The sequence below is a fragment of the Hesperophylax consimilis genome, chromosome 9 (assembly GCF_061612785.1).
Source record: "Hesperophylax consimilis isolate HC1 chromosome 9, BYU_Hcon_1.0, whole genome shotgun sequence".
Lineage (NCBI taxonomy): Eukaryota > Metazoa > Arthropoda > Insecta > Trichoptera > Limnephilidae > Hesperophylax > Hesperophylax consimilis.
Genome location: NC_142844.1, coordinates 35,307,827 through 35,321,552, shown reverse-complemented (window position 1 = coordinate 35,321,552; position 13,726 = coordinate 35,307,827). Strand labels below are relative to the sequence as shown.

Sequence of the window (13,726 nt, the reverse complement as noted above, 5' to 3'; positions counted from 1 at the left end):
GCGCGGGCTCAGCTAATGCACTGAGTCTAATACTCATTTATTTGCGGTTCTCTCGTATTTACACTTAGCAGTATAAGCACCGCGGAATTTACTACAGGGTTCCAAAAACTTGTTTGACTTTCCATAAAGTTTTTTCAAAATCATAATTCATTCTCTTTGAACATTCCAAAATTTACTGTACACCAATTTTTTATTTGCTTTTAGACTTAATATACAATATGACTATCTATTGTTTAATAACTGCGGTAGCGGTTCGTGCAGTGAGGCAGGGGAGGCTGTGTCTCACTTCGAAAATACAGGAGAAAACGGAAAAAAAGATAAACAAATACGTATTAATTTATCAAAAATATAATTTATCTTCAATTTTAATATAACCAATTTTATATATATATATATATATATATATATATATATATATATATATATATATATATATATATATATATATATATATATATATATATATTAGCTCTAAACAGAGAACCCTCAGGAAGATAATTTTCCTCAACAACTATGTCATCTTTGGGGATACTGTGAGGAGGGTTTTTAAGGAGAGGAAGATCTGGGAAGGAAAAAAGGTATGAAGGGTGGGTAGGAATCTGAGGGTTGGTGTATCCAGGAGTGATGGACATTTGAACTCATCCCTCCCACAATGGTACACAAGGCGATGGGTCGAGAGAGTTCTGCTGGAGAGGTAAAAAGATCTTCCTCAACCAGTCGCTCCACATTCAACCCGCCGCATATTAGGTGGGGAGACGCATCCGTCGCCAACACATAAACAACCCTCACCCTATAAACCCGGGCACCCCTTCCAGGTCACCAAACGCAGCGAACCACTTGGTTGACTTATGGCAGAGATGTTGGTTATACAATTAATGGTTTTCGGAGTGGCGGTACCCACACCCTAATTGTATACCTAAACCTTAAACAAAAGCCCTAAATTTAAATATTACCCATTAATATTTTCGCATTTCACTAGAACTGGTTGTGTATATGTAACTCATAATGCCAATGTGACGCGACTGGCCACGCATGGATTTTCGCTCGCCCAGCTACTATAAAACGCCAATTGAATAATATGCTAGTGAGGCAGATATAAGGCCCGCCTCCGAGCCCGCTGATTCCTCCTTCCGTATGAGGGAGAGGGTGGGGAAGTCACATGGAACGATTGCTGACGTGGTCGCGCGTTGTTTAGTTTGAGACGCTTTAGGCGAAATAGAACCGATCATTTATGATTATCTCGAGTGACAAAGATGTTTCGTTTTATGAATTACGCGGCAGCGCCTACGGAGTAAGGCTATTGTTTGTATCTATTTAGTATGGCAAATTTGCATTTAACGGGTCTACCTTGTGTTTAAATCTAGTAATAAATTTGATCATGTTCGCACATTATTATTATTGCAGATAATACCCCAAAATAATTAACGATATAAATCCGTTTGTTTACCTGGAGCAACAAAACTACAGCTCGGGCGACATGAAATCATTCCAGTAATTTCAGTGATAAACAAGGACAGGTCATATATGAGAATTCATAATATAAGAGAATTCCTATTTGAGTTCATGGTGCACTCAACATTTGCACGCGACTCTCCGTTTGCGAAAGCATGCTCTTTTTGGTATTGTTTATAATCCTAATTGTTTCATCCATTGATAATATTATTATTGGTCGATGGATTCAACAGATGAAAGGTTTCCACGACAGTGATCAACCAATAATAATCAGAGCGCATTTTGGAAGGATTATTATTTATGCATTGGTTTTCGATAACAATGCAATAAGCCTGTTGAATTTCCACGGCAATTTAAACAACAGTTTTAAAAAAATTATTTCAGATTTCAACAGTAGAGAGATTAAACAACAAATCCATTATAAATAAATATAAATGTTTTATTTTCTTCTTTCTATTCAGTGTAAAAAATACATTTAATTCATACGCTTCAGAACAGAAATCTTCTAGTCAGGTTACTTACTTGTTTGTATATGATAATGTTATTTCAATAAACGCCCGGGTAGCCGGCAATAATTTTTTTTTATAGATATTGCGAATATTTCCAAAATATATTGACAACTATTTAGTATGGACCACAAAACTGGTTGCTTTATCTATGAGTTTTATATTTTATTAATATTATGACTTTTTCATTATGTCTGTTAGTGAGATTTCATTTCATCACGAGATTAACCCTGCTAAGCGTTGCTGTGGCTAAGTCTGTCTGTGCAGTTAGAGAAACGATGGCGCATTTTGCTTTTAAGTCCATCATATAGAACTGTTTTAAAAAATATATTATTTTACCTGTCACAGGTGACATCTATTGGTTTATTATATAAACACACGCGTATTCAAATGCAGCGATGTGACAAAATTTCAAAGCAATCGGTGAATAACTTAAGGAGATTTAAGATTTTGAACAAACAAACAGTTATGAGTTTAAATATTGAAGACAATATTAGTGATTTCTAAACGAAAATCTGAAACAGAAAAATCAGAAAAGGATACGGTCACATCTAGGACTCGAACCCAAGACCCTTGTCTTTCCGGGACACCGCTCTACCACTGAGCTAATGGGACCCTATCCCCCTCGGTCACTTTTAACTGTATCATACTTCGAATAAGAACTACCAACATTGTCTTTTTATTTTTAATGTGCGACATCTATTGACTTTTCTGCAAGTCTAGAATGAATATTTATTTTTCGGAAAATCTTTATTGAGTAAAACTAAAAAAAATAAAAAAATAAGATAGGTTTATCTAAAAAAGACGCTGTCTAGATTGCATTTAGTTCGGGTTGAATCTTGCGATCATACTAAAAGGTAGTTGCCAATAAAATGTGCGGTGAAAAAATGAAGACAATGTTGGTAGTTCTTATTCGAAGTATGATACAGTTAAAAGTGACCGATGGGGATAGGGTCCCATTAGCTCAGTGGTAGAGCGGTGTCCAGGAAAGACAAGGGTCCTGGGTTCGACTCCTAGATGTTACCGTATCCTTTTCTGATTTTTCTGTTTCAGATTTTCGTTTAGAAATCACTTATATTGTCTTCAACATTTAAATATTACACTTTGAGATTTTACTCAATAAAGTTATTCCGAAAAATAAATAGTTATTTGTATAGATAGAGAGTTTACCTTCTATAAAAAATACTATACGTTTTTATTTATCAATATTTTTCAGCATTTTTTCACTAGAGTTTTGTGTTTTTAACTATTATCTGTCAGTCGTAACGTAATATCCAAGATAAGCTAAATAGTTCAAAAGTATTATAAATTTCATATAATAAGACCCTAATTAATTATCCATATTGTCAATTACAAACATGTTTAAATAAATGTATGAGAACTACATTTTTGTTGATCACTAAAGCGTATACTATTCAGACCCGTAAAAAAATTACCGGATATTATAATAATAAGACTTGTACAGACTTTTGTATTAAAGTTTAGAAAAACTATTTGGGTAAGGATTATTGTCTTTCAAAAGACAGTAAAAAATAACAATGAGAGGCGTTAGTAAACTTTAAAAAATTACGTCAACTTGCAAATATAGAATTATAAATTAATAAAATAATCTTTGTAGCTACTTTATCACTTCTCTAGGTCCGTCCATTATGACTTCTTCACTTTTATCGTGAGACTATATTTTGATTTGATAGGGAAAATTCAACCATAGGTTTGATCAATACAACAGGGCTGAGCGTCGCATATGTTTGTTCACGACTGCTACACTTACTTCGTGAAGATTTTGGCTTTATTTTAGGGTATTGTCTCGTCTTAATCGTATCGCAAGTCGCAACCCTAATTCAGATGTCAGTCGTGTGAATTCCGTCATTCATAAAGTCGTCCATCACGTCGGAAACATACTTTGATTATGGACCTCGCCGGGCGGCCATCGCACCGGAGACGGAAATGCGGTAAAGATAGCAAAGCCAATTTCCACACGCCCGCGCCCTTCACTCGGGTTCGGGCCAATTCTCTGATAAAAAGATTTCCTACATTTCAACGCCGAAATTGGGAATAAGCTAATATGAAAAGTTTTATCTTTCATTGGGACCAGGGCGAATGTGGAAATTTTTGTATGAATTATATAAAATATTTTCGAAGGCTGTTTAATATCTTTTACGAGTAGGAAATCATTATGCTTAAATTTTATTAATAAGAAACTAATATTAATTGCTTTCATAATTTATTCTTATAAAACTCAGCAAAAGTGTTAAGAAATATCGCGTTGTGGGTGAATTCAAAGCTTAGAAAGTGAAGTTTGCTTTCATCAAACAATGGTTTAACGAAAACAGACTAACCCTTTTTACAAAAAAACAAAATTTATGACTCACAGTATAACACAAAGAAACACCCTCCTTGCATCTTTGTTCGGAAAATAGATGACTGCTCACACCCTTCCTCACCATGGCATTGCAAAAGTATAGAAAATTTTAAATAAACCTTATATCTTGGCATCATATTTGATGAAAACCTACGATGGACTGATCACATTAACTCGTTAACATCCAAACTACAATGGATTGACCACATTAATTCAATAACGTTCAAATTACAATGGACTGACCACGTAAACTCGTTAATTAACATCCAAACTACGATGGACTGACCAAATTATTTATTTATTTATTTATTTATTTATTTAGACGCCGTAAAAGGCTTTTACAATATACATGATTTATGTTTACAGTGGTTCACAGGAGCGAAACAGTATTATGTTAAACAGAATAATTACTGAGAAATTATGTTGAAAATTAAACAAGAATAACATCTGGTATACATAGGTACAATAGCATTTTTATTTTCAATCCGTACAGTAGTTTAGTATTGAGGTTATTGTTACCTTCAATATTGGATTTGGTTGAATTTGCTGAGAACTAAGAGTTAGCTCTATTGAAACAGGGCTGTCAGTAAGACATCTCATAACAATTTTGGGAAAAATTATAGTTTTGATTAAGTATATAAAATTATTAGATAAGACTCTTCTGTCTGATATCTGATGTGCATAGTTTAGGTTCTGTGATAACTTATGAATAGAATGGTATTATGCCTAATAACTTTGATAATTACGACAGAGGTATGTTATTATAGCCTTCTTATAACTATATTCCGTGCAGTTGAACACATCTACTACTTCTGAGAAAGCATTGCCAACTGCATGCAATCTAGGTATAAGCGAGTTTCTAAATGACTCAGTCCTGATATTGTTATTGAAATTAAAAAGAATTTTGGATCGAGTGGTTCTAGTGGGTATATGGAAGGTAATTAGGCTTAATATATCAGGGCTGTCTATAATACCATTGACAATTTTAAAAATAAAAGTCAAATCGGAAATAAGTCTTCTATCTGAGAGTTTAAGTAAGTTTAATTCTTTCATCAAGTGATTGTAATTTATTGATTCTATAGGTAGACCGAGTTTATAGTTAATGTATCTTAGGAATTTATGCTGAATTTTTTCAATAGAGTCGGAGTGGATTTTAAAGTAAGGACACCAAATAGGAGAATTATATTCGATTTGACTTCGAACAAGTGAGGAATATAAGATTTTTAGTGTTGAAATATTTTTAAAGTCTCTGCCATTTCGGAGAATGAAGCCGAGCATTTTTAGTTCTTTGTTGGTGACTGTTTCTACATGTGAAAGAAAGTTAAATTTTGAATCGAAAATAATGCTGAGATCGTTAATTTCACTTACAGAGGCGAGAGAAACATTATTAATTTTGTATTGATAGTTAAGGGGTTGTGTTGTTCTAAAAAATCTTATAATGTGGCATTTACTAATATTGAGATAAAGTTTGTTAGTTTTGCACCAATCTTGAAGTTTATTTAAATTTAATTGAATTTGAATACAGTCATTTATTGTTTTTATAATTTTAAATAGTTTAAGGTCATCGGCAAAAAGTAGCACTTCAACATTTTTATCAAATACAGTAACAATATCGTTTATGAAAAGGAGAAACAGTATTGGGCCTAAATGTGACCCTTGGGGTACACCGCTAGTAGCTATGAATTTGTGTGAAAGGTTAGAATTATTTTTTACTTGTAGATTTCTATTTGTTAAGTAGCTTTTTATCCATTCCAATAGTTTACCCTCAATTCCGATTTGACTAAGTTTATTAAGAAGAATTTTATGGTTAACTTTGTCAAACGCTTTTACAAAGTCTGTATATATTGAGTCGACTTGGGTTTTGTTTTCGAGTGAACATGCTATAAAATTTTCATATAAGGAGAGATTTGTTAGTGTGGATCTGCCTGGCATAAATCCATGTTGATTAGTTACAATGATGTTGTTAATATGTATGGAGATTTTATCGAGGATAAGTTTTTCAAACAGTTTGGGGATAGTTGAGAGCATGCAGATGGGTCGGTAATTAGTGACATCATGAATATCGCCTTTTTTAAATACAGGTGTTAGATAGCAATTTTTCCATAGGTCGGGGAAGCATCCAGAATTTAATGATTGGTTAAATATATGACATAGTGGATTGGCTATTATTGATGCACAGTTAATTAGAAAGGCAGGACTAATTTTATCAGGACCCGCTTTTTTCTTTAAGTCGAGTGTTTTTATTTTGCGTATAACATCAGGAACATTTATATGTAAAGCGGGAATGTGGACCGATTCCTTTGGATGAAAGGGTGGAAGTTGAACATTTGGGATATCATTATCGTAAACATTTTTGAAGAAGTCGGCAAACAAATTAACGATGTCATTAGTATCACTACTACTTTTCCATTCGAAATACATGTATGTTGGTAGGCTAGGTTTGTTTTTTCTTAGTGAGTTTACATGTGTAAAAAAGTTTTTGGTATTTGAAGGAATAGACTTTTCTGTGTTGAGTATGTATGTTTGATATAATTTTTTGGAGAGCTTTTTACAGTCAGTTCTATATTTATGAAATATTTTGTAGTCTGAGATAGAGTTGCTCTCTTTGAAATTTTTGTGCCAGATTTTTTTGTTAATTATTAAGTGTTTTAAGTCATTATTAAACCATTTGGGGAACTTTGATGGTTTGAATTGAATTAAGGGAACATATTTTTCAATAGCCGTGTTGATGATGGAGTAAAAAAATTCTAGATTTTGGTTAACATTTGTGTTTTTGTCTAAAAATGACCAGTCTGTACTTTCTAAGTATTTTGTTATGAGTGGATAATCTGCCCTTGCAAAATTGTATGAATATTTAGGAACACTATTAGAGTAAATGTTTAGGAAGTTGTTAGTAATGGTGATGTTTAAGGGAGGATGGTGGGAATCTTCGGGAAGAAGGGGGTCTATGGATTTACATAATTTTACTGAAGGATCGCTACTAAATGCAAGATCTAGTAAATGGTGATTAGAGTTGTATACGTTATTAATTTGTTTAAGACCTAGGAAATTTGACATATTTATAATTTCACGAGCATTAGCAGATGTATTAAAATGAGTTGTTGAGTTATCGCTATGGGTAATCCAGTCTGTATTGGGAGTATTGTAGTCGCCGATTAGCAGCATTCTAGCTTCCGGATATTTGAGCTTGAGGGCCTCTACATCTTCAATGTGGTTTACGTAAATTTGTGTAATTGATCCGGGAGGAATATAAACACATCCAAGAATGATTTTTCCTAGGTTCGTCTTGAGTAGTAGGAAAATTTGTTCTATATTTTTGTGTTTGCATTTTAGCCTGGATGAAGTTATAGATTTGGTGACTGATATTAATACACCTCCTCCTCTTGATTTGGTGCTGGTGGCGGTACTTCTATCTAAGCGGTAGGTGTTGTGTGAAATGAAGCCTAGTTCTTCTGTGTTAAAGGACGGATCTAACCAAGTTTCAGTCAGGAAATATATATGAAAGGGATGGATTGGAATCGATGATCTTAGCTCATTAAGTTTTGTGCGGCAGCCTCTGATATTCTGATAGTAAGCCATGATAGGTTTTAGTTTTTTGAGTTACTATTTACAATAACAGGTTTATTATTTTTGTATTTTATTGTGAGTCCAATCTCACCATCTTTGGTTCTTTGTTCTAGTGTTAAACGTAGCTTGGTGAGATAGTTTCTTTGAGCTGGGGTTTGGTCTGAATAAATTTTAATACCGGGGTATTCGGTTATGTTGTTCTTTTTCTTTAGTATGTCTATGGCTTGGATGGAACTGTCAAGGATGACTTTAAGAGGTCGAGGTTTGTCAGGTTTTGTGATTCCCAGACGAAAAGTTGTTATGTTGGCTCGGGTGATGGATGAGTTAAGAGTTGTTAGTGTGGTTAAGATTCTCGTTGTATCATCAGTATTTTTTTCTATATGGGAACTGGCTGAGCTTTCAGGGAAGTTAAAAATAATTATGTTTTTTGACCGTTTTTTCCTCTCTTCGAGCTCATCGGCAGCTTCACACATTGATACAGTTGATGAGTTTGTGGATTCTTGTGATGAGTTTGAATCTATCAATTTTGAAGAGACCATGTGCTCGTACGACTTGACCTGTCCCTCGAGAATTCCAACTTTTACACCTACATCCAACATAGTGCCAGAGAGGTTGGACAGTTTATTGAGTAGTTTGGTCATCTGATCTTTAGTTAGTTTTAAAGCGGGATCCGTTATGTTACTGTATAGAGCACTAATTTCTTCTTTCGCTTTATTGATATAAGAAAGAGCATCTGTGGCACTCATCTTGCAAGTTAGAATTTATAAAATTATTTTAATTTTATTTTATATAATATAGCGGTGACAACCCTGCACTTGAGTTGTCTGTGACAAGTTAGATGGGCAATTCACTTGCACACTTCGATACTCTGAATGTGTATGTCAGTAGTACTTCCTTCTGTATGACGTTTGTTTGTGTGTGTCTAATGCGCTCTGGTGACAGTTGAGATTTGAGATATTAAGTTATAAATAAAGAGTTACCAGTTAGGCAGCTGTAACTATTATTTCACTGTTTAAGTTTAGATTTAAGTTGAGTTTTTGTAATAAAAATCACTACATAGAGTCCTTAGATTAATGTTTAATGTTAAATTTTGTGGAGCAAAAAAAGTATGTGTTCACTGTGACACTTGGTATTGTTGTGTGTAAATTAACTCGTTAACATCCAAACTACAATGGACTGACCACATAAACTCGTTCATTAACATCCAAACTACGTGTACTGACCACATTAACTCGTTAACATCCAAACTACAATGGACTGACCACATAAACTCGTTCATTAACATCCAAACTACGTGGACTGACCACATTAACTCGTTAACATCCAAACTACAATGGACTGACCACATAAAATCGTTAATTAACATCCAAACTACGATGGACTGACCACATTAACTCGTCAACATCCAAACTGCGATGGACTGACCACATTAACTCGTCAACATCCAAACTGCGATGGACTGACTACATTAACTCGTTAAAATCGAAACTCGAAAAATGATGCAGCTTCATTTATATTCTCATTTCATTTCTTCGAGTAATTCGCCAATTGTATTCATTGCTTCCTACGTCTTTAGACTTTTTTCTTTCTGAATGGGATCTAATTTAATTTATTTTCTCATGTTTGTGGTTGTGCTGAATTTTTAAAATTTTTCTTTGAAATTCAATGGCATTAATTATTTTGTAGATTCAAATTAAAATATTGAAGTAAATATTTTTTTTAATTGGACAACATATTTAACTTCTTCAACATTGCATATTTTTCTGCAGTATAATTCTAATTATCATTGGTCTATTTTTATCACTATTTAACTTTTTGCTACTGAGATTAAACTTGGTTAAACAGGTTAATCAGGTTAAACTTGGTGTTACTCAGGTTAATTAATTAATTAAACACTCAGTGTTAATCAGATTGCAAAAACATTTTGACTAAGGTGTTGAATTTTCCTTAACTGGTGTGCTTATGGCTAATTTTTTGATAAGAATCAATTCATAAATTTAGAAAAATTTCAGAACAACGTTTAAAACTATTACATATTAACCAGCTTTGTGAAAATTAAACAATTACTCGTAGTTAGTTTTAAGGTGCTACATAATATATGAACCAGTAGCTAATGAGTTATTACTTTATTACAATAAAAATATATAAATTTGTTTTAGACCACTTTAATTTTAATTACACTCTACCGGTTTCGGAAGCACCCTTCCTTCGTCAGTAGAATATAAAAACTAACCTATGATACAAAATATTGACAAATACATATAATTTTTTTTTCGTTAGGTAGGTAAGAAAAACTAGTAGGTAGATAGGTAAGATAACCAGAAATATAAAAATAAGAATCACGGAACATTTAAGATGTTTAAATAACAATAATTTTTCGGAGTTTGCCAATCACCATAGGTTAGTTTTAATATTCATCTGACGAAGGAAGGGTGCTTCCGAAACCGGTAGAGTGTAATTAAAATCAAAGTTGTGTAAAAAAAAAATTTATAGCTTTATTGTAAATTATGGCGAGCCACAAAGTTAATGCTTATTACAAATATGTATTACTTTATTATTCATGCATTTGTATTTATTTATGTATTACAAGGGAAAATGCTGAAATGCCTCAAAAGCTTAAATTATTTTAAGTTCGTGTCGTATCGGATTTCAACACTGGTTTAATGTTTAACATATTTCACTTTAAGCCTTTGTAACCCCTTTGAAACATCGCGAGATAGCTCCCGACTCAAAGTTGCCGAGCTGCCTGTACTGTACTGTAAAGAATGTTCATAATCATCTACAAAACCTTCATGAATGATGACGTGATAAGCAAAATGGGAACTTGTACAGATTTTGAGTGGAGGCTCTCAGGTTCAATTTGTAAATACACAATGAAGGCAGACAACATGCTCGTTGTGATATTCTGTGAAGAATTTTTATTTATTATTATACAAAGTGGTAGGTACCTGGGAGTACTATCTTTCTTTTCTTATGTTTTAACGCATAATGTCTTGAAAATTAACCCCATATTTTAAGTTATTTGTTATTTAATGACATAAATAATTTAAATTTTGATGTAAATAACAGAAATGAAGCAAAACAACAACTTATTAATAACAAGGAAGCAGATCTCACTGGCAGAGATAGTTGCCATTATCTAAAATGCGTCGTGGTCATTTAGTATGGTCGCTAAACCATTTGTAAAAGTGGGGAGGCATACATTTTTTAAGTAAGTGTTATGTTTTTTCCATACCTAACTATACCAAGAAAAAAAGAAACTATTGTCAAAGTAAATAAATAAAAATATATTAATAATATGAAAGCACGAAGTTAAATACTAGACACACAAACACAAAACAGACCGTCAACTGCAAATTCTCCTTACTACTTTAATCCAAATAGCCATATTCCATAGATCACTATCATCATCACAATCGTACTATAATCACAAATTATCACAAAACCAAACAAAACTTAGTAAATAGAGCGCGAGTGCTAATCGTAAATGATCGGTTCTACCTGTGTTCGTTGTCTGAGGCGCGCCTCAAACAAAACAACGTGCGACCATGTCAGCTTTCGTTCCATGTGACTTCCCCACCCCCTTCATCCTACATAAAATCAGCTGCTTTCGGAGGCGGGTCCTATCCCCGCCTCACTAGAGTATACTTGTACTGCGTTGCGTAGTAATCCATGAAATAAGTGTGTGGCCGCATTGCACTGCGTTGTTACGAGTATATAATATAAAGATAATTAATTCTAGTGGATCACAAAAATATTAATGGCTTATATTCAAACTGAAAATACTTAAAGGCTTGTATAATTTATAAACTGAAAACATTTAAATAAACGTTGTACTCTATTTCGGATGTATTGATAAGTGTATCTTTTTCTCCTTTTCTTCTCAATAGTTTTAGGGGAGGCACATACTCCCCTGCCTCATTCCACGAATTGTTACGTGGTTTGTACGTAGTGGTGAGAATGCACAGATCGATGCAGCATCGTTAATCAGCTGAATGTTAATTAATATCCACGTTCTGATTGCTATTGAAATTGTTGTGCATATAACAGAAATCTCGTGACCTCTCACGAGTACTCACAGTTATTTTAAACATAAGAAAACTGTTGCCGACCCGTAAAAAAAACACGGGATAATATAATTATAATATATCTGAAGCTTAAAGTATATATAAAACAAATATTTGCCTCAGGATCATTTCCTTTCAAAATATCATCTTTGGGGATGCTTTGTATGGAGGATTTTGAGGAGAGGAAGGAGTGAACACGGGTCTTGAAGAGAACTATGTTGCAGAAGAAAGGAAACACAGAAGCTTATAAATTGTTCCACAGCCAATCTGTTGAACTCAAGGTACGAGTCGTAAAAACGACCTGTTCTCACGTGACAAATTTCAACCGTGTATAAACGTTAAGTGCGTGTTTGGCGTTTTTCCCGTTTATGCACCGGTGCCGAAAGGATCAATGAAGCTAGTTCCTCGGTGCATTTTTCATTGTAATACCGGTAGAACAAAAAAAGCATTCCTTCCTGACGCCTGTGCTTAAAAAAACGGATCATCTATTTATAAAACTAATATTGACATATTTTTTAGCTTGTTTGAATCGTTCCCAAAGGTAATTCCAATTTTGAAGATCAAAGCAAATCCCAGTTCTAGAGTTCATTGAACCATAGTTGCTAGTAGACGCAGATATACTACCGAAATTATTATGTTCAATAAACTTTTTCGGATTCTAGTCCGAAGAAGCAGTGATAAGAAATACCAAGTTAACAATATTCCTCACATTTTTCTATATTGTTTTAGAAATCACTAATTTTATTATTATTCAATTGATTATCAAAATTATCCGGTTGTTGGCATGAAATACAGGTATTTTATACAAATATTTAAATTTTTTATAGAAATTCGTATTTTTTTGTTTGCAGTGGGAGATCTCGACAGAAGACTGAGGGTGAGTTCACGGATCCAGAGAAGCACGTGTTAGTGCTGGGCGCAGGGTTCGTTTCCGCTCCCTTGGTGGAGTACCTACACAGGGAAAAGAATATTGCCATCACTGTTGGTAAGTTAGGAAAATAACATTAAATTATTTATTCATAAGATTTTAATAAAATTGATTTCTTTTAATGTATTGATGTTCACCGCAAGAAAAAAAAAATAGGGGCACGGATAATAAGCAATTTATAAGAAACATCAGTTAGATAACAATAAAAAGTAAGTATTTCAGTTTTCGAAAATGGAAAATAATTTATTTTTTGTAGCTATTTCATACAAAAAACGGATAATTTGACGTTTTTTTGATAGATTTTAATTATTCATGTTTTGATTAAACCCAATCTGACAATCTGAGAACCTATTTTAAGGTCACACGTTCATATATTGGTTTAAATACAAGAAGAAAAAAAATAACTTTAAAACTTAGGTACCAATAACAATGGCCGCTAAGAAACATTCGATTTTAATTTTAACGGAAGAACTATTAAAATGCATTATTTTCTATTTTTGGGAACCGAAATACTTACTTCTCACCAAATACAGATGGGGTAGGACCGAATTTTATTTCGTGTATTAACTGCTGCAATGTCATACAATTTCAGAGCACCACTTGTTTGCCACCAAAAGATTGATATACTATCTGCCGAGTTTACTTCGAGCGGATGTCGAGAAATGGGTTGATTTCCGCTTCTAAGATTTGCAATAATTCATTCATTCATTTCCAACGGTTTTATTCTCGACCGTGGCAAATAAAAAGTGCGATTGTTTAAAAAAATCATATTTAAAAAAAAACTTTCAAACGTTTTTGAAGTTATTTGCAAAAAAAATTATTTTACAGTTTATTGAGGTTTTCA

The 13,726-nt window shown here is 33.3% G+C and overlaps 1 protein-coding gene across 2 annotated transcripts in view; it reads left to right on the top strand.

The window, feature by feature from the left end:
- Nucleotides 1-13,726, top strand: part of LKRSDH (lysine ketoglutarate reductase/saccharopine dehydrogenase) — a 418,858-nt gene that overhangs the window by 278,660 nt on the left and 126,472 nt on the right. For both annotated transcript variants that reach the window (XM_089635917.1, XM_089635918.1), the window contains exon 13: nt 12,806-12,939. In XM_089635917.1, the coding sequence (XP_089492043.1) occupies nt 12,806-12,939 (134 nt within the window). The remainder of the gene's footprint in view (nt 1-12,805; nt 12,940-13,726) is intronic.